At 36.4% G+C, this 22,641-nt stretch overlaps 1 protein-coding gene and 1 long non-coding RNA gene across 5 annotated transcripts in view; one reads left to right on the top strand and one right to left on the bottom strand.

The window, feature by feature from the left end:
• The window catches only part of dpf3 (D4, zinc and double PHD fingers, family 3), a 30,528-nt gene that overhangs the window by 874 nt on the left and 7,013 nt on the right, over positions 1-22,641 (bottom strand). Inside the window, exons 2-11 of one of the 4 annotated variants that reach the window (XM_043219333.1) lie at positions 20,430-20,590; positions 17,863-17,970; positions 13,658-13,791; positions 12,085-12,180; positions 11,760-11,832; positions 10,959-11,000; positions 8,976-9,113; positions 7,965-8,093; positions 1,488-1,600; positions 1,238-1,319 (exon numbers count right to left, since the gene is read on the bottom strand). In XM_043219333.1, the coding sequence (XP_043075268.1) occupies positions 1,238-1,319; positions 1,488-1,600; positions 7,965-8,093; positions 8,976-9,113; positions 10,959-11,000; positions 11,760-11,832; positions 12,085-12,180; positions 13,658-13,791; positions 17,863-17,970; positions 20,430-20,590 (1,076 nt within the window). Of the gene's footprint in view, positions 1-1,237; positions 1,320-1,487; positions 1,601-3,757; positions 5,595-7,964; positions 8,094-8,975; positions 9,114-10,958; positions 11,001-11,759; positions 11,833-12,084; positions 12,181-13,657; positions 13,792-17,862; positions 17,971-20,429; positions 20,591-22,641 lie in introns of those variants that run through there. The other 3 variants (XM_043219334.1, XM_043219335.1, XM_043219336.1) reach the window with 3 other exon arrangements.
• LOC122324712 lies at positions 9-4,688 on the top strand. Its single transcript, XR_006247215.1, has 2 exons — positions 9-403; positions 2,417-4,688. It is a non-coding gene; the product is annotated as an uncharacterized LOC122324712 (long non-coding RNA).

Below are 22,641 nucleotides of genomic sequence, written 5' to 3'. Positions count from 1 at the left end.
GGACGAAACGGATACTAAAGTGACTAGCGTGTAACACGTGTATTCATTTAATCTGTTCATATGTTTACATGTCCGTGTGGTGTATTGTAATCAGTGTCTTTTTTTGTAACTATTTAGCACAGGGCTCTTTAGTAACGGTAACAGTAGAATTTCAGGTGGTCAATTACGTCTTTAAAGACGTCATGAACTGGGAAAACTAAATTCTATACTATAAAAATATCCTGTAATATAAACTATAAATATCCTGGTTTGTTGGTCTAAAAACAACAACTCATGGAATGTGTCATTTTATGATTCAACAGTGTGACTAAACACATCCTCCGTAGATCAACGGCTGCTTCTACATCACTGCTTAGCCCCGCCCACTGATTCACACGTACTAGCCCCATCTAACCCCGCACGAGTGAGTATATGCTTTATTACATGATCACTATTGCTTTGTCTCTATCGTTTGATATGTACTGCATATATATGCACGTTTAGCACGTCCCTAAAAATGGCCACCCCTTTACGAAGTGACCTTGAAGGGACCCAAAAAGCGCTTGGAAATCGCCCATATCATCTTTGGTATACTAGGACGTAGGCTGTGAAACATAAACAACTATTAGCCAATCATAGCAGTGGGTGTTCATTTTGACAAGGGGGTCAAAGCGGGAACGCAAATAAGCCGTTACTTAAAAGTGATGGTTTTTGACGTAAAAATCGAGATAATGTTATAAATAGACCTTAGAGATAAATGACTAAACACTGAGATCTTAACTTCCACCAAGTTAAGAAATTAAGGTTGAGCTAAAGGATTCATTTTTCCTTTCACGTTAAAGCTGCAGAATAAAGCGAGTACACCATGAATCCATTTTCCAAACCGTGTTTCTGGCTTGTCCTTAATCACTTTTATTCATATTTAGACTGGTTCAGGTAGGTAATGCTGCAGAGTAGCCAGGTTCCTGCGTGAGTCGTCACAGACATACACAGAGAGAAGTAGCTCCGGCAACAAATTTCTTCCACAACACCTACCCAGTTCTGCTTATTAACCCAAAAGTGTGCCAAAAGTTTAGAATGCGATATTTGAAAATATCATTATCGCACGTTAAATATGATTCATGCATTCATGTTATTACAGGCCAGTCGTTAAAAGCAACAATCCACAGCAATCTGACCAGATTTTAGAACTGAACCAATGCCACGTATCAATGATTTTTTTTAGTATATGCTATTAAGCGCTGTGAAGTGATCTTACCCTCGGGTGGCTGTGTCATGGGAGGCTTCAGGCAGTACATGTGGTATCCCCGATCACAGTCATCACAGAACAGAAGCTGATCCTACAAAATTAGAGGGCGTCACCGAGCTGTTAGCTCACACACACACTTAGCCACAGGAGCAGGCTTGCTGAAACAACACGCTGCGTCAATAATACCGAGTGTTTGAGATATCACATCATCTAAAAAAAAGGATTTCTTTTCGCTCGCAAGCTATTTTTTAACACTCACATCGTTCTCTGAGGTGCCACACAGACTGCAGGATTTACACTCGATGCACTGCCACTGGTACGTCCGAACAGCTTGCATCATGTTGTCTGTGAACTGCAGACATGAAGGATGGCCTGGCGAAAGAGAAAGACGAAAAATAATCTGATGGAAAGAGAAGCTAAACCCGGAGTATTGGATTATTTTCACTATAATCTAATCATTTATTTTAGAAAAACATAAATCAACATAAAATGTAATAAGACTAATCATTAGAAATGTTCTTAATGCAGTTTATGTACTTTAAGGTGGATTGATATGCAGATGGATGATGGGACAGAAAGACAGATAGATAGCTAAATAGAAAACATTAAAGGGAAAGTAGAAAGACAGACAGATAGATAGACAGACAGACAGACAGACAGACAGACAGATAGATAGATATTAAAGGGAAAGTTCACCCAAAAAGGAAAATTTTTGTCATGATTTACTCATCCTCAAGTTTTTCCAAACCTTTATGAATTTCTGTCTTCTACTGACCACAAAAGGAAACCAAACAGTTGAGGGAAGCATCTGATTTCTACATAGGTTAATGGCTACCTTCAACCATATGATTTACAGCATTCCTCAAAATATCTTCTTTTGTGCTCAGCAGAAAAAAAAATCTCATCGAGGTTTGGAACAACTTTAGGATGAGTAAACGATGACAGATTTTTCATTTTAGGTAAACTATCCTTTTAAATTAATAATGACGGGAACATGAAAAAAAAAAAAAAAAAAAGATTACACACAATTTATGTGGAAGGAACAAACAAGCTTCCCCTAAACACCTCCACCTTCTGTTCTGCCCTCCACACACAGAGAGAGGGTAAGCACAGGTTTGGAAAATGCCAGATGGTTCTGTAACCTCACATGTCTGTCTTTCTCTCTCTCTCTGTCTTTCTGTCTCTTAGGGAGGTGTCAGTTCCTCGGCCTGCTCATTTCCTCAATGAAACTGTGAGAACAGCAGGCTCCTCTTGCTTGGATGCCCAGTAAAGCATGTGCAGTCTTCCCAGTTTGGAAAGCATGTGGAGCCTTGGCTTGAAGTCGGATGTTATGTGAAGCTCTTTCCCTATAGGGAGTTTCATAAGCGTTGCTACCTCGTTCCTCTTCGTGGCTCTGTCCCTGGTATTCACATGCAGAACTACGTTCAATATATTAAGCCACGTTATGCCGACATTTAGACACATCTCTTGTCTTGATTTTATTTCCTGTAAGTGTATGGAAACAGGCCTGATTTAAAGGGATAGATCATCAAAAATGAAAACTACCACATGATTTACTCACCCCTAAGCTAAGTGTATACAGCATCTTTATTTCCGATGAATGCAAACTGAGTTATATTACGCCCTTTCTTAAGCTTTTCAATGGCAGAGATTTTGAGTCCATCCGTCATAAAAGTACTTCATTTGTTAAGAGCAAAGAAAAAAGCAGTCTGTTATTGACATTAAAATCCTCCGGCGTTTCGCACTTGTTTTGCTTTGCTCTTCAGTGCTCATCACTTCTCACAGGAGTTTACACCATACGCCTACGTCATTGCCTAGAGATTACGGTTTATAAAGTAATATTTTGCATCTCATTTTGCTTTTATTAACCCCCAGGAGCTATGTGGAGAACTTTGTATAACGGATGGATGCACCTTGTGCTTCAAAATTAATACCAGCTGTATCAGCTGTACCAACTGCATTGTATTCATCTGAAAGAAGAAAGTCATATTCACCTAGGATGGCTTGAGGGTGAGTAAATCATGGTCATTTCAGTTTTTGGGTGAACTATCCCTTTAAGATGTTGATCTTGATGCAATACATATAAAGTATGAAAAAAAATATTTTATGTGCAATATTTTGATACATTTCCGTTAGTTGCATTAAAATTATAGACTACAATGGCCCCCAAAATGATTTTGATGCAAGCCATATTTAACCATGTATGAATGTCTTGCATTAAGATATATAAAGCAAAGTTTTACTCAGTGTAAAGGAAAAAATATGGCACTTTTTTCAACATAAACATTTCACAATAATAGGTTTTCAATGTTTCAAATTATAAAACAATATGTTACTCAATATTAGGTAATTAAAATGTTCACATGAACTTGACGGGGGCTTACTTTACGAACGCACTACAAGGACCTTGAACAAGTTGCTCATATAGATATTTTAGTGACATTTTTAGGTGTGACTTAAGCGAACAAATACCATTCGAAGTCACTTCCCTGTTTTTCTTCCTAGAAACAAAATTAACTCAAAGAGTAATTCATAAAATGTAAAATGTTTAATGTTTTTCAGTAACAAAATCCAGTGAAAGACTTGCAGGCTGACATTTGGAGTAACAGGACTCAGCAGCGGCCACAGCATGGATGACAGGTTGCATGAAGTGTGTTCTGTGCGCTTTGTGCCACAGGTCTTCATGTCACAGAAGCAGTTACAAGCATCATCTCTAGCCATGTTGCCCTTTGGCTTAGTATTGAACGAACTAAAGTTTGAATGTTAAACATTGAAAACATTTTCTCAAAGTTTAGACATCAAAACACTGGGAGAAATATCATCGGGAGCTGTTATAGAACAACGGGTTTAGCCCGCGACAGTTCTTGGGCCTATATACATTATACAATATCTTAATAAATTATACTATCGTTTTCAAAAAATGAACGCCCTGAAATAGAGACAAGATTGAAAGCATTAATACGCAACATTTTCGCAATTCAAAAGTATGAGTTCACCATAACAATAAATAGAAGAGCTTTAGAGAGCAAATATAGCTACGTTTGTTCATACAAAATGGATACGTTGCTGAAATATCCCCATATTAACTGGGTGACGTCCCTGTGGCTATTGTGTATTGTGCATTTTATTGCATGTATTCTGTTTTCTAGTTCACATTTACTGCATTTTCCTATTGAACGTAGGAAGCTTATGTGCTTGAAATCCAGTGTATTATTACTATCATTATTATTATTATTAATATTATTTGCATTTACACATACATAGTCAAATTCTCAGAGCTGGATCTGTTAACAGAGGTGAATGGTCCAGATTTTATTTGCAAAACAAAGCCTTCATGAGAATCATTGCACATATGCTACAATTGTACCCCTTCTTGTACCTGTCGTTTAAGGAGAGTTTCCTGAATAGTAAAGGGAAGTTACTCCAAAGATTCGAGTCCTTTTTTTTTTTTTTTTTTCTTCTTACTCAACGAAACAAAATAGGGAGAGGCCAACTTTCATGTATCCTCCAGCAAACATGGCATTTCAAATTTCATTGTCATTTTTTTGTTCTCGTTCTTGCAGCTGTCCTGAGAAAGGAGGAGAGATGGACATTGAAATGCCAACTGGCTCTTACCTCTCTGCAAACTGTCCTCCCTTCCCTCTGGATCCAATCAGGGCCTGGCCTCAGCCCACTCTCTGCCTTCTCGTGATCCCTTTCTTTGCAAATATTGTATTTATCCAGAGGTAGGAAGAAAAAAAAAAAAAAAACCTTCGCTATCCGACCTACAGACACACGTTGAGTATTTTCTCCTCCTTGAGGTTTGAAATTCTTTAATTTCTATTTCTAAAGTAAATTTCCACACAGTAGGCATTTTATCTTACATGGCGAAGTGTAATCCACACATCGGTAACGTCCCTGCAATTTTCCAGTGGCGGAAAACAAACAGTCCAGAAGTAATGGCTCCTCCGATAAACTAGCACCTCTCAGTATACAGAAGTGTGAAGCAATAAAAACAACATTCCTTAATTTATAAAAGGCTGCAACTTGTCCTTTGAAAGCAATTCCTGAAGTTAACATTGTGTCTGGAGTTGTCAATCCGTTACGCATGCTGCTGCAAAACAACAGGTAAAAAGGGAAAAAGAAAAAAAAAAAAAAAAAACAGGCAGCAGACACATGCCGAGAGTTTCTCTGATGCTGTTTTCTTGAGGTTTCTCCTTTGTCTATCTGTACTGAGGTGAGCCTGTGCTGTCGTCGGACAGAAGCCCGTCCAGGTCGTCCTCCTCAAAGCCGTGAAAGGTGGACGCCTCGCTTTCTGACGTGTCGCCGAACATGTCCAGAAGTCCGCCCGTCCTCCTCTTCGCCCTGGTCCCACCGACGCGATCAGCTGACATGCATGACGGACATATCAGCATCACAGTGGAAACACACACAAGTAACACTGCAGTCAGCTAGGACTCACACTCCTTTGAGCTTTGGACAACTTGCAGTCTTTGCTGTTACTCATACATTAAGGGATGTCTGATTGCCTGACCATGTGCTTATCTCATTGGTTGCCGATTAAAGTTGCAGCGTGAATCAGGAAAAGAGATAGATCACCCTAAATGAGAATTCTGTCATCATTCACTCGCTGATCGACGGAACGCAAAGTCTTACAGCTTTTAAGATGAATAAATAATGACGGAACCTTCGTTTGTGTGTGAACTATCTCTAGAAAACGTGGGGTTTTTTTATTTACTGAAGAATACATCGTTTGGTCTCTCCCTGTTCTCGCTATACCACTCGGTTATGAGAAGGCAATGGATCACACAGCCAAGAAAGAAAAACATAAAGAATGGAAGCATATGAGCAAAATAAATATGAGAATATTTTGCGCACGTGAACTGATAATGCCCTAAATAGTTACGAATTTTGAGCATGTTAAGAGTTCAAAATAACTTAAGGAAATAAATTACCCTTCCAGGATCACTCGCTAGCGGAAAAATGCAAAAACACAAGCACTCAGAGAGATGAACAAAAAGGCCACGTCACATATAAAAGCTCGTTGTCGACACTTCAGGATTTGGCTCAAGTGTCTACACGTACAAACACAATACACAATCTAAATGCAAGCATGGGAATTGTAGTTTTTAAAGACCAATGTGGATTGGTTTGGTAATTACAAAGAGCAATTGTTCTCAGGTCTGCCACCTTGAAAACGTTCAGCATCTATCTAAGCAATCTAAATTAAATGCAAGATGCTTTTGGAACTTGTAGTCTTGGCATCAGTCATGAAAAAACGGCATGACTTAACGGTTTCTTCCGTTTCGATCGGATCCCGTGACACTCCCACAGCAGTTTCACAGAATTGCACCTGCTTTCCATCCAAAGCTAATTAGAATGAACTGTGATGTAGCCTTGGTCGAAACAGTCAGAGCAGAAAATTAATATTAATTACATGATTTTTACTTGGGCCTGTATGTCCTTTGTATAACAAAACGATCTTAGGAGTAAAATGCAAACTTTTTCTGTTAGAAAGTGACAAAAAAGTTGAAGTTTTTAATTAAAAATATCTTCATTTTCATTATTAATTAATACTAAATACTATATATATATATATATATATATATATATATATATATATATATATATATATATATATATATATAAATAGATAGATTTGTATATATATATAGATATATATATATTCTTCATTTTCTTATTGCACATTCAGGGTAAATCCAAACGTTATGAAATGCAGTCAGACTGCTACTTTCATATTGTGGTATTTGTGTTACATTACTGATTACAATTTTAGCAATTAATAAGTAATTCATACTGGAATTCATTTTTAAGACGACAGAGCGATCTCTCTTCTCGCATGTTGCGTTTAATCAGCATGTTTGTAAATACTGCAAAAATTCATGAATAAACACCAAGACTGCAACAGATAAACAACTGCATGGAAACAGCGGTAATCTGCCCATCTCAGAACTACTGTGCTGGTTTCCAGGACACAGATTAAGCCCAGTCTGGGACTCTCCATTAAAAAGGCCATCTAGTAGAATTAATCTGTGTCTGGGAAATAATTTCTATATGACACCATTATGCCAAGCCAAACCCAAATCACAACAAATCAACCAAACTCCATAAAATAAACAAACAAACATGCTCTAGCAAAAAACACAAAAACATGGGATATGCACAAACAAGCTGATGAAATGCGCTATTGATGCATGGCATGATAAAGCATTAAATGGGATCTGTAATTTGTTAATAAATACCAAATATGGGCTTCATTACATGTACTCAATACTTTTTTTTTTTTCTTTTTACCTTTCTAGGACATAAAATGCATATTGTTACGTGGTGTTTTACTGTTGTATGCTAACTTTTCCACATTTAATTCTCTTGCAAGCAAGAATAATGTGTGTGTACGTGTCTTTAACCTACTACGTCAATAAAAACTAACATCTGATTTGTAGACAAAGCCTTATTGACTTGAAATTCAGATACTGTAATCTGGCCCATTTTAGAGCACCACAGACTCTTACATTAATTACAGAGAGAGAGAGAGAGAGAGAGAGAGAGAGAAAGAGAGAAATCTGACTACATCTGGCAATAAATGTAAAAAAATTTATTTTTCAAGCTGATTATTATTTGCTAGGCCATAGTGAAAATTAAAACAAGATGGAGGTGAAACTACCCTTCTTGATCTAACATGGGCAGATACTGTAACTGTGAGTAATAGAGAATACAGTGATGTAAAGGGACTCACCGGAGCGGCCGCAGTCTGAACAGGAAACCAGTCCCTCAGCCTGGCCTGTCTTCCTGTTAGAGCCTGAGTCTCCCAGACAGAAGTCACAGTAGTCATTAGGGATGATCGCGCCATCGGGCCCTTTCTGTGCTGTAAAAATAGTACCAATTAAAAAGGGGAAGAGAACGGAGAAGAACAATGGCCTATTCCAAACCCAAGCGAACTACGAAAATATTATTTTTTTTAATTTTAGACATATTAGACATCGGAAGCATCACCCACACTGAAGCATTAAAGAATGTAAATAGAAACATTTGTGTGCGCTATGTATTTATTGGTTTATTGAAAGCTAAATAATATCAGTTAGAATATAATTAGAATATTTATATTGAATATGCTATGCAGCTCACTAATGGTTGAAAAAGAGCATTTTTTTATTTATAATTACTATAAAAAATTCTAAAATTCACTCTGGGAAGTTAACTATAGAAATCATTTTAAAAATCCGTTTAAAGTGGCTGAGTAGCATAAGTAGTGACAGATTATTTCTCCATATTGTCACACAACTGTGAAATGGATTATCGAAAAAAAATTCAAACGACAAAAATATGTTATTTAATAGGAAGATCAAGGTTATATGTGTGTGTGACAATGAAAAAACCCTCTATGAATCTATTTGTAACATATTTTTCAGTTTTTTTATTTTTGTTTTATTTATTTTTCAGTTTTTTCTGTCATTTTTACACCATAGGACACAGTTAATTTTTTTTGCCAATTATCCACATACATCCATATGTACAGTCAATATGTTGTACAGTCAATATATATGCTAATGAGCAACTTGTTAATAGTGAGTTGGTCCCTGTACCGAAGATGTTCAAATAAAACATACGAATGGATGAATTGAACACAAAAAGTAACCCACAATAAACACAACATTGATAAAATGCCTAAAATCTACACGGTACATTTAGTGTTGGAAGTCTAGATATTCAAACACTTATTTTACAATTCAAGTGAATATTAACTTACGTTTGTGATTCTCGTGATGGACTGGAGGAGATTGGGGGATTTCGGTTTCTCGTTCTTCCTCACCCTCCTCTTCAGCAAGGTGAGTGTGGGTGTAATGGTAGCTTAGTCCAGGGCGGTTTTTGTAACGCTTCCCGCAAACTATGATAAAGAACATTGGTCATGATGAAATTTCACTGGCAAAAACCTCTTATTTAGTCTTAAATACGTTACTCGAATAATCAAGCGGGGGATGCTAACACACATCTAAGGAATTCACAAAGCAGCTAGCTGTGGAGTCAAAGCGCTATCACAAAATCTACGTGGCATGTTCTCGGCCAGTGAGAGAGACATGCGGGGTGTAAGAAGTTTTCAAGGCACAGTATTAGCACTGCAACCCCACAGTGTGTCTTCGTGAACACGCACAGGTGCTGCCGGGCATCACGGCAAGTTCTCTGCGCTCACTGTACCTGTAAACTGTATGAATTTGCAAAGTGTCATTTGTAAAGCCACTTTCCCAGAGCCAATCTACGAATGTCACTTATATATTAATTGACACCTGTGTTGAACGCGGTCAGAATACATCACTGATACTGTATGTCCTGGGTGCCATTACGTAGCTTTGAATGTGGTCAAACGCTATCTGAATACTAGATGGTCTATTAGATTACAGACATGAGATATATCATGTAACTATATCATAGTGTTGGATGCGGTATACAAATGAATTGCTGTTATTGAACATGTTGGTTGAGGTTGTCATATTATGTAAAGCTCGGCACAGAAAAGAGTTGTTTCTCTCTACAGGGTGGAAGCAGTAAACATGTCAAGCATCTGTGGGTTGCAGACTGCAATACCAGCAAGGTAAGCACAATATTTTCACAGTAATAAATTCTCTCAATACAAATCTATAAAAAAGGATGGACAAACCAAGGACAGCATGTGTATAGTATTTAAAGAAAACTAACATAACTGGGATTTTTTTCTTTGATTTTTAAAGGCAATAATTAGTAACTCATTTAGATTTAGAGTCATAAAGATTTTTCTTTCTTCTTCTGAATGGTGTTTTTGTGTCGTTTATCATTGTCACATTTATGCTTAAAGGAGCACTAAGTATCCAACCGTAGTGTGCTTAATAGTATTAAATATATACTTGAAGCGTACTGTGCTTGTGAATAATAGAATAGTAATGTAATAAAAAGCCACCTTCATGCCTGTTTCTTAGCCCGCTTAAAAGAGCATTTTGTAATTGTCAAATCAGGTTTTATTATTAAGTACATTTTAAATCATCGTTTGATCATTTTTGTCATACTTAGTTTTATGTATTGACAAACATACTAAAGCACATATTTTAACTATAACACATTTTTACTTAATTGCAATTAAAATACAATTTAAGTACGTCGGACATTTCACATTCATTTCTCAGGTAAAGCATGTTATTTAAAAAGTATGCTAAAAATGTACTACTTTTTCACAAGGGTAGTGACATTTTATTGGTCACAAATGTGCCTAATGTGATTCTATATCATTGCAGTCATATTTGTTAGAATGCTATTCATGGTATTCTGTGCTTTAGTAATATATATATCTGATGTAACAGATGTTATTTTTGTTCAGACTGCTGAACCATATAGATGGACACAGGAATTATTAAGGCAATAATTAACATATAGTATGGAAAAGGGAAGCAACGACATGCATTTCATTTCATCAAACCGCACATCCAGAATGAATCATTCCAGCAATGCAGCAGATTTTACCTAGAACAGGACCTGCAATCTAGATGCGGCAATGAAAAGGCTTTGCTATTTTAGCAGCGTTGTTAGCCATGCGTGATAGCTTTGGCCAAGCAGCGTGAAATATTAGCAGCAGCTACAGAGAAAAGACTGAACCAGCCGATTTATGTTAATAATCCCTCCCCAACATGAGCATTAAGTGTTTAGCCTTGTCATTAGCATAGCCCACATGTCCGAGCAAGAGGAAGATGGCAACATGGCTGAATACCTGAGTCAGCGGTTTTTGAGTTATGCTTTTGTTTGTATCTGTCTGAAACAGAGGAGACACAAAGCAAAAGAGGAGACAGAAAAAAAATAAAAATACAGGAAGTAAGTTACATTCAAAGAGGCCTCTGGAACCCAAAGTAGCTCTAGTATCTCCTCGGGTAGTCGCATGCTTTTGATATTATAACAGGCCACCATGCCAAGACGAGAAACACAGGCAGGTACCATATGAAAAAAATGAAAGACGTTATTTAGCACCCAAAGTAGCACAGTCAACAACAGTATACTCAAAACCGTTCAACTCCCATTATTAAAAGAGAGTTCAGAGACAATAAACATGTTAAATTAATTTATTCGACAGCAGTGTGAAATGAAAAATGAATACTTATACTATAACTTATAGTAATATTCAGTGGGGTCCAAAAATCAGAGACCTCGAAGGTCTCTTATCTACTTTACTTACTCACCCTTTTACAGTTTAACTTAAATTAATAATGAAATAAAAAATTATGTTATCTGCATAACAATTAATTAGAGAGAAAAAATCTTAACGAGCTCCGCATGGCATATTTTGTCTCCCAAAATTTATCTGAATTCCAAAAAATTCTTTAATACCTACTTATTTAGAAAATACTGGATTTTTTAAGTAGCCTCAGACCTTTGGACCAATTGGTAGGTTACCAATTCATGTCTGTCCTAATTAGTTTTTCTCTTGCAATTTCAAATGTGTACCAAAATCTATTTCAAGTTGCTTAGACATTTAGGCACAAAGGTTGCATATGAAAGCAATACAACTGAGACTTACTGTCACACACGTAGGGTTTATCTTGATCATCGTTGGCCACTGCTTCTGTTCGCCTGCGTCCAGAGCCTCGACCCTGATCAACAAATAGCAGAAAATTACATTATATAATCAACTTCTTTTTGTTTAGATCATTTCTCATTCATCTTCCGTAGTCTCTGCACACACCGTCAGTCAAAGAGATCAACGAGAGTTTTTCTTTTTCAAGTTTTTTTTCCCTCTCCAGTGTCAGTCCGCCCTGTCTCAAGCGGTCTCTTTTTCTTGCTCTCACTTGCCTTTTTTCCTTCACGCTATCCACAGACTTTGATGAGTCATGCTCATCACTCACCCTGCCTTTGTTTCGATGCTTCCTCTTTGGTGTGTCCACTTCAAAATCTTCATCGTCATGGAAACCATCCCCATTTTCATCTGCCTCAAGCACCCTCTGCAGAGAATGAGGAAAGTTGGGGTAAGCGATTAGATGACTAAGATCAATGCACTGCACGAGAAAAGACAATAGTCTGCATACAGAGAGTGGAGAAATTTATTGCTGTATACGGTCAGTGGGGTCCTTAAAACACTGGCGTTTTGTTGCAACACAAAAAACGGTATAAGGAACACTAAAAGTGAATTGTTTTTATGAGTGGGTCATTGAATTACTCATTCAAGCAATCGCCTGCGCTTCTCCTGTGACTTTGCTTGGGAGCATAAACATAATGGAACTGAAAATATTGAGTTTAAAATGTTAGTTAACTTAATATTAACCTCTATTCAACTATTGTATGAAAACAAGATTATATTAGCAGCCGTGCATTTTCTTGAATGATATTTGGAAACAACGTCCCTCTTGTTTGTGTGGTATTGCGAAAAACATATAGTAATGTGAAGTGCATTATGTAGAATGCATGTTTTTTGTCGAGCCTAGCGGTGCTCGCCCTGATAATGCGGTATTGTTTGCCAGAAGGTAGGAAGCAAAACAGCTTGAGGCTGGGGTGGATGGGGTCTCAGATGATGGATTGGGCTTTACAGCGACAGTGAATTGTGGATATCGCTGATTGATGGCGGATTGCATCGTAAAATGCTCTGTGCCATCACCTTAAAATTTAGCAAAGCATCTCTGTTGGGTTTGGTAGTATTTTTTAAATATTCAGTACTGCAGCTAGTAAACAAGCTTTGTGTGGTGCTAGAAGTTTGAGAGGAATAGTTTCCCTATGCACATTTTCTGGTATATTTTTAGATATCAAGTGGCGGTCACACTTTATATTAGGTGGCCTTAACTACTATTTACTTACATAAAAAAATAAGTGCAATGTACTTATAGGTGAGACACGTTGATGTTGCTTTGCTTCAAACAACTTATCTGTTTTGGCTTATGTTTAAATATGTTCCCATGATCATCATTGGCAGGGTTGTGTACGTACGTGTGGGGCAGAGATATCAAAATATTTTGGTGCTTGGAAAAATCAACACTGTTTGGAAAAAACTGCTACCCTAATCATTCATTAAGGTTAATTACATTTTATTATTTGTATATTATTGTTTTTCCTCCTGCTGTCTGTGAATCTTTCAGAACATAGCTAGAATTGCAAAAGGATTAATCCCAATTATATTTTAGTATAAATAAATATACATGTATATATACCTAAAATATCTATATATCTAAAAATATAACAATTTATATGTAATACATATTGTCCTTAATATATACATGTATTATATGTACATAATAAATAAACATGGTATACACCCATACAGTATGTAAACATAAACCATTATTTTGAATGCGATTAATTGGGATTAATCCTTTTGCAGCCCTAGCTCCAGTCTATTTTTGGTTTGTGTGACCCAGCAATTGAAAACCACTCTGTACGTCTTAAAACACTATGGTAAATGTTCAAACCAGCTGGAGCTGTATGTGTCACCTGGATTTCCAGTAGTGTCTCTTCCTCTTTGGAGTTATTGTTTCTCTTGTCCAAGATCCCATCACCTCGTAACAGCGCCTCCAGGGCCGTGGCCTCCGTCGCTGGGGCTTCTCTCTTGGCCATCAGTTCAGCTTCTAAACATAAAAAATGTAAAGAAGTATAAAACAAAAATGTCTGGTGAACAGCCAGCAGAAGCAGCTTCTTGAAGCATCTCGTCCATAAAAACAAGGTCCAAAAGTCTGATACAAATTATAATACTTACATAACAAAAAAGGAGTGTTAAACATTTTTAATACATAACTATGTAGTATTTCTGTTTCTATATAAGTTTTAAATAAAACCTCATATTGAAATTTTAGATTTTTTCCCCATATTTTGGCCCCCATTGTAAATCTAAATAAGAGGTGCAATCAGCTAGAGACACTGAGTGCATTAAATCACTTTTCTGAAGTCACTTCATGAAGGCATCGGTTTCACAGAGGCAGACAGATTGTGTGTGTATGTGTGTGTGTGTGTTTTCCACCATTAGTTTGGGTAGATTTCTTGGACGCACCAGCCATCAATATGTTTTTATAGGGTGGATAGCTTTTCAAGGCTCATTAAAGGTGAAAAGCTCCAGGTGCTGAAGATAAAATGGAGGATGTGTGTGTATGGAGGAGATGGCGGGAGAAAGCTGTGTCTCATTACCCTCCCTGTATCTTTATGATGTCAATTGGTATATCATAAAAATATTATAGAGCACTAGCAAGAACCTGGATGCACTAAGCCTTTGGACATTTGTGACTCACACATGACAACAAGATCATGCCTTCAAACATAACTGAATTTTCCACATTACTATATCCACATTATTTAGCAAAACAGAAGTGAGCTATAAATAAGAAAAATAAAGTAGCTATGCATCACGCATTTGCTGTTAATGTATGTGTTCCATTATGAAGTATGTGCTTGTCTTGCATTTTTGTTAATCAAGGAAAACTGATTATGTACATGTATTACCTTTCAAATATAAAACAAAAATAATAAAGCTAGACAGAAAATACTGACAATATAAATAGCAGTAGTACCTTAGGAAAAAATATACATATAAATGTGTACTGCCGTTTAAAAGTTTTGAGGGCAATGAAATGTTTTTGAACAGATTTGCAATATTTAGGAGGGTAGCATTTTCTTTCTTTAATTAACAATACATTAAATCAGTAATAATGTGAATTATTACTGCAATTTAAAATTACTTTTTGTTTTAATATATTTTAAATGTAATTTATTCTTATTTTTAGCTGCCATTCAGTAATTCCAAGTAATGGCAATGCCCCCCAAAAAACATGTATTTTGGCTCCCCTGAACACAAATTTTAACTGGGGATGCAATTGGGCTAGTTGTGGGATAGTTTAGAATACGTATTGTGAGGGTTTGTTTTGTGAAAACCTGGCAACCCTGCAGCCATTACATCAGTCTACAGAAAATTTTCATTGTTGAAAACAGTTGTTCTGCATGTTTAAGAAAATACATGTATAATAAAACAAAAAATGCTATTTTAAATATATGTCCTGTAATATTGTAAGCAGTGTTGCCATGTCTGCTGTTTTCCCACCGAACTGGGCTACTTTAACACTGTTGCCGTGGGGTGTTGAAACGACCCCAGTAACATGATATTTAGACCCTTGAGTACGAATTTTACCAGTGAAACCCTGCGGAAAAAAGTGTACCCATAGTTACGCAATTTTTACTGGGGGATGCCCCGTGAAATGTGATTGGGCTAGTTTTTAGTTTGTTGTGAAAACCTTTAAATTGTAACTGTATTGCAATTAAATGTATAAAGTCTTTATACATTTCTTGTCTTCTTTTGATACCTCTAAGTACCATTTAAAGCTTTTACTGGCTTAGGTTTTTCCCTTTACCGCACATGAGGAACATCTGATTTTCACTGGTTGTTACAGTGCATTCTGGGTAGTGAACGTTCAGTGAAGTGGAACCATTTTGACAACTGAGAGCCTAAAAAATAGATGACCCTCCGAGAAGTGCACTTATTGGTAAACTAAGGAGCACACTGAAATACACCCTTAGGTCTGTCATAACATTTGAATTGTTTTCCAATCTATAATCTGCATCAGTAGAGTTAAAGTGTTCCCAGAAGCTGTGGTTTCTGATGGCCCTATCATGTGTTTGCTGTAAGATGCTCCTGCTCAGTATGTGTGTACATGATTGAGAATGTTTTTATGAATCTCTGTCCTTGTCTTTATTCTCTTTGTGTCTGATTGAGCCGAGACACACTCTTCCCCTGGGAGAGGAGCTGAAAATAGCGCAGACTGCCAGTCAGGGGCTGATTGCAGCCGCCCATCCCCCCATTTCCAGCCGCCAATCATAGACGAGAGGCTAAGAGAGGTTGATGTCTACAGACACAAATCATAAGGTCTTAATCATTGCAATATAATACAGCGCTGCAATATTTATGCATGCCATTAAATCACGACATTGGCAGGGAAAAGGCATGTGCTGACTGGAGCAACTATGTACTGCTTTTAATTAAGAATTTAGCAAGATCACTCTGAGGAGTCCGTTTCACATGGCATAATGAATGTATCAGCTTACCGAGATGCAGCTATTTGGCGTTGTCATAGTGGCGTGATTATATAGCAGACAAAATAGCCTGGTTGAATCGGTTTATTGAATTAGAGGCTGTTTTACATGCCCGTATCTGCTGTGGAGGAAAAGACAGCATATGAAGATTTACATTGGAATTGAGTTTGCTTGTCGTTATGAACCAGGCTCGGGTGGGATATTGGACACCAAACCTGTTTACAGTGGCTGAGCAGCCAGAAATGTACAACACAAACATTTCAGACAGGAAGCGTAGGAACGGTGTCCTGCTGTAACAGAGCAGAATTATGCCTCGCTATAGTGTAAATATTACGATTCCAGGACTCTGGAAAACACATAACTTAAGGGGATAGTTCACCCAAAAATGAAAATTGTCATTATTTACATATATTCATGTTTTTCCAAAGCTGGTTGACTGACTTTCTCTTGTGCAACATGGAGTTTAGACCAGAGACTACTTTTAAGCTTTTATATCTTTTTCCTAAAAACTGTAATTGGGAAGAGTAAATCTTTTTAGAAAACCAACGCTTTTATTCAGCAAGGATGTTTTAAAATTATTAAATAAAATAGTAAAGACATTTCTAATGTTATAAAAGATTTAGTAATTCAAATAAACGCTGTCCTTTTTAACTATCTACTAATCAAAGAATCCTAAAAAAATATGTTCCCTGTTTTCAACATTCAAAATAATATTATAATAATAGCAACAAATTAGAATTTCTGAAGGGCCATTTGATACTGTAGACAAAAATAATGACTGCTTAAATTCCGCTTTGTCATCACAGAAATGAATTAAATTTTATACCATGTTCAAATTAAAAACATTTATTTTCAACTGTAAAAACAATTCACAATAGGACTATTCCTTCTGTATACTGGAGCCAATAAATGCAACCTCTGTGAGCGTAAGGATTTCCAAAAATACACACCAAAAATGTACAATTCAGAAGGAAATTATAATAATGACAAACTTTAATTTGCGCATGAAATATACATAAGAGTAAACTACAATGCATCTTAATTGTTCACCGTGCCAAAGTGTAGCAGTCGTGTGTCCTGAGGGGTGCTTTCGAGGGGTTAATTGCGGATCCTTCATGACACTTGGCAGGAGTTGTTTTGTCATTCAAATCCTTCTTCTTCTATCTGCATTATTGGAAAGCGATCACACTTTACTTGAGGCCTGAATTAGTTTTATTCACTGATTTTTTGCTGAACTCATGCTGGCTGAGCTCCAAGTGAAGGTCAAGGGTTCTTATATTGCTTTACAGCTATTGTATTTCCAGGGACAGCTAAGAAAATAATAGAGTGGCTTTCTTGTTGACACAGACAGGCCTTTATGTGCCTTTATCGAGTTCTTCAAACCCTTCTGTAGCCCCCCATCAGTCCCCGAGACTTACATTCTAATGCTGCATGGCCAAATGATTAAAGGGGCCCGGTCAGGGCACACACAGACACAGAGAAGGATAATGAGACCCAGATGGGCCAGTTCTACAGCCTCTGAATGACCTTAGAGCAAAGAAGCAAGGATGGAGAGAGAAAAGAGCAGCAAGAAAGAATTCAAAACCATAATATAAGCTTGAGAGAAATCACACAATTGATCTTACCGAGTCGGAGTTCACAAAGACGAAGCTGGGGGTCAAGTGGCGGGTGAAGTCGCCTCTTCTTTCTCCAGCAACGAGCTGGGTAGGTGTACATCTGACCTGCAGCCAAGCCTGCAATAGGACAGAAGTAGCACAGCTTGAACTGGCTCTTTCACACATTCTTCTTATTTGGATGAGATTATTTTTGCAGACAATGTTAAAATTAATAATGAAGGATATTTTTAATTTCATATACCATTTTGGATTAGAATCTATCATCTGAATGTGATTGTTACTAGATACTAAGTATGCATAAATTAACATTTTTAATTAACAAGGCAGTTTTTTTTTTTTTTAAATATTACAGTAAAATAAGCAATATTGTGAAATAATATTGCAACTTAAATACCTTTTTTCTATTTTAATATATTTTAAAATGTAATTTATTTGTGGGAAGGCAAATCTTAATTGTTTGTAGCCATTACTCCAGATAAATCTTCAAAAAATAAATAAATAAAATGCAATAAAAACAAAAATAAAAACAGTTGGTGCTCAAGAAGCATTTATTTATATAAATGTTAAAAACAGTTGTACTGCTTAATATGCTTTTTCAAATTTCTTGACAAATAGAAAGTTTAAATGAAAAGCATTTATTTAAAATAAAAATGCTTATGCATGTCTTCGTCACTTATGATACATTTAATGCACTTTTTTTTATATAAAAAAGTAAACATTGTTGATCAAATATCAATTTTGGTTGTTTTGGAATTATTTTACTCGTTTGACATTCACAATTTGTATAAAATATCATAAATGAAAGCGCTAGCATCAGGGGTTTACGCAAGGAAGTTCTCTCTGATGGACCTGTAACATGCATTCTGTGCAGTTATGTAGATCGGTGAGCTACATGGTCTTAGTTATTCATCTATCCAGTCTCTTAATAGAAAAACAGAAGAATCGAGAGCAGGAAAACCAAGAATAAAAAACATCCAATAAACACTGGTCTACCACAAAGTGTAGGGTGTGGCTTTGGAGCTTTTAGTTGCGAGGCGCTGACTCTATTTGTGTCCGGTCCTCGGCAGGCATATTGTTCCCTTTGGCAGCTGTATGTCTAGATATTGGCTGTTTTGGTTTGATAATAAGGAAAGGAATGCTGTGGAAAGACTAGAGACATACTTCTGTCCCATTACATTGAATAGTGCAATGCATTGTTTAACATGTTACAAACTTACAATTTCCTAAACACTAGTATGCTGTATAAACACACACCAGTGCACGGTTCAACTGCACTCTCTCACTGCTTTAAAATGAAATGTATCAGTCTTCATCATTAAATAGAGCCGAAATTTAAGTGGATTTAAAGTGGAAGTGCACACTGCCAAAGTCCAACTTATCTAAATTCCTGTGGTGAGAAAAAAAACCTGTACAATGTCTGGACATGATAAAGTTTTAAACAAATTTTAAACATTTGGTTAAACAACTGTGTCTTGAGAAGACATGACGCTACAAACCTTTTGATCCAATTTGTAGTTCATTTAATGCACATCAACGTTTATGTAATATAAGTAAAATATAGATGATATATGCTATACCTCTTTGTTAAAAGAAGAGTTCACCCAACAAATCTTTTATTCACTATCATGTCATTCTATTGTCATATGACTGACTGACTGTTAACTCCCAAGAACACAACAATAAATACACATATAATCACACTAAAACAAAACAAAAAAGCCATAAAATTGCAATGGTTTAACCCATTTAACCCATTATTTAGTGATAATCCTACCGTTCACTGAGCTGTTAACTAAAAAACCCGGTGACCAGATCAGTCATTGAATTCATAAACAAATCAGTCTTGTTAAAGATTCACTTTTTTGAAAAGAGTGATTCATTCCCTTACACAGTTGTTTAATTTTCAGTCAATTCCTCGCATAAAGTTACTGTATGGTGGGCCACTTATTTATTTCTTGTTTTAATAAATGTAAAATAAAGTCTTATAATATTATTATATAATAATTATGATATAATATCATTATATTTGTATATGCGCATTGTTTGTTTTTGTTATATAATAATTATTAAATAATATTGTTAAATTTGCTTTTGTTGTACTTTCATTCTAATTATATATAATAAAATATGTCAAATAATATAATATAATATAATGTAATATAAAGCACACCTCTTTTTTCTGAACAATAAGCTCTGTAAAAAACAATGCATTAAAGAAAGCCGGGGCAGAGAGAAACAACAATAATGCATAGTGTGTGGAAAACCTTTTTGAACCTTAAACCGTGTAAACACATTGCCTTACAGCAAATACACAAAATAATGTTATTATAATAAAATAATCGTCATATGACTCCACTGTGAACGTCAATGTATGAAAAATAACACTTTTTTGTGAAGACTCTGGGTGGGACAAATATGTATTTTTCTCTTAAACAAAAAATAAGTAAATAAATAAATACAATGTATACTGATAAAAAAAATTACAGATTTGCAACAATTTTCTCTTTTTGTCAACTTTGCATTCTACATCTGTTTAACGTTCATGTTATTTTAAAGGTAAATGCAAAACGTGCTACCTGGCCCCCGGTGCCTCTTCTCCATCCAGATATAACAGTTGTTCTGAGCTACGCCCGTCTGAGAGTCCAGGAAGGGCATGCGTACGCTGCGCTCGGCACACAAGCGAGCATTGTAGCTGCGACAGTGCTCAATGGCCTCCCTGTAGAACTGGTCCCCGAGCCTGAAGAAGACACATTTGGTGAGGAGACCTGGTTTTAACATCAACCATGCCAGTCCGCTCTAGTGTGGACCTTTAAGTAGTAATTAAAGGAATAGTTACCCCATATTTTACCCACCCCCAAGCCATCCTAGGTGTGTATGACTTTCTTCTGTCAGATGAATACAGTCTGAGTTTTTTTTATGAATTTATCCTGGCTCTTCCAAGCTTGGTAATGCTGGATATTATTTTGAAGCTGTGTAAATCGAATATATCCGCAAGTACTGCAACTGCAATGTCCTCTGAAGTAAATAAATGGGTCTTTGTAATAAAAATATTTCTAGTGTTAAAATTACAAATAAATAACTGACCCATGTCATTTTCCCTGAGAACTTCTGGCTTCTTTGGCTGACCTATGACTCGGTGTATGACGCAACTTATGTTACACATCGTACTCTGAGTCAAAAGTCAGCCAAGTAGCCAGAACTCAACGCCCAGTTAGTCAATCAGTCAGTTATTTATGTTATAATTTGAAAATCATTTTTCTGCTTCAGAGGACATGTGATAACCCCCTGAAGGTGTAAAGGTTAGTTTTATGTCACAGTACTTGCGGATATATATAGTTAACAGAGCTTTAAAATAATGCCAGCTATCCACCAGCATTACCAAGCTTGAATGACTGTTTTTCTGAAAAAAGAAAGTCATATACATATAGGATGGCTTCGGGGTGAGTAAAATATGGAGTAATTTTAATTTTTTCGATGAAGTGTCCCTTTAAAAGCTTCCAAGCACCTCATTGCAGGCTAAACTTCCATACATTAGTCAGACTATGAAGACGTTACGTTTCAAAGAGCCTGCTTTGGAAAGGTAGGGCTATTCCTGTTGGCTAACACCACTACAGATCAATACAGCTTGCAGTGTTCAGTGCTGTTGAGCTTTTGGCCCACAATTCACAATTCACAGTGTTATCCATGTCATTCCCTATGTAGTCAAAAAAGGCAGAGAGATGTGACTTCTAACTTCCAAAAAGAAAGACAGAAGTGACACTGGACCTGAGCCAGCCTGCATGGCTTCTCTCCCCAGAACTGCCTCCTGTTTCGATTAGATCACTCTTCTCTGGACTAGAGGATACACAGATATGTGAGGAATGCTGGGCTGGACAAAGAGGAGTATTCCAACCCAGCATAGTGACACAAAGAGCCTCAGTGTTTGGAGAGAGCAGGAGAGAAAAAGAGCAGGCAGGTATGAAAAGCAAAGGCCTGAGAAAGACAAATGAGACAACTAACATTTGATAGCCTAGTCTACTCCCAAATGTAGCTTTGAGAAGTGAGAGCCAGTCCTTACTCAGAAGCATTTCCATTAAGATAAAACTGTTCCATTCTGAAACATCTGTAAATATATATCAGTTCATGATCCTCATGTCATTCCGCAACCCGATTCTTGCTTTCTTCCCTAAAAACACTAAAGAAGATATTTCGAAAAAACAATGCAGTCCACTGTTGTTTAGGACTAGTGCGGTCAGGATATCAGATTTTTACTACACAATAATCCTGGCCTAAAAAATTGACACTAACAATATTACTGCGATATCCAAATAAATACTAGGAGAAAACAATGTCGTCAGTAAATTTTTACTTTAGCTTTATACTGTTTTTTTGCCTAATGAATCACACTCAACATATGTGTAAATGTAAATGTAAATGTGTATGAAGGCGGATTTTCTAACCAATAACTACGACTGTAAATATAACAATATCTTTGCCCTGTTTTTGTTTGTTTTAACAGGATTTATCCATTTTTTTCTATTTTATGACGGGTGTTCCATCAACTAATCTGGTTGTATTGTCGACCAGTTTCCAAACTTCAAATATTAATTTCACTGTATAGTATTGTTAACACAAAATATTCTTCAAAAAGTTTGTTTGTGTGTGTGTGTTACCACAAAAGAAATGAATTCACACAGGTTTAAAATGGCATGAGGGTGAGTGAGTGATGCGTTTAGGTGAGATGTATACCAATTTGTACATGGAACAAATAAAAAAATGTCATGGTGAATGTCAAATCACTACAATAAT

The sequence above is a fragment of the Puntigrus tetrazona genome, chromosome 20 (assembly GCF_018831695.1).
Source record: "Puntigrus tetrazona isolate hp1 chromosome 20, ASM1883169v1, whole genome shotgun sequence".
Lineage (NCBI taxonomy): Eukaryota > Metazoa > Chordata > Actinopteri > Cypriniformes > Cyprinidae > Puntigrus > Puntigrus tetrazona.
Note: the sequence above shows the minus strand (reverse complement) of the source record. Positions and strands in the feature narration are given on the sequence as shown.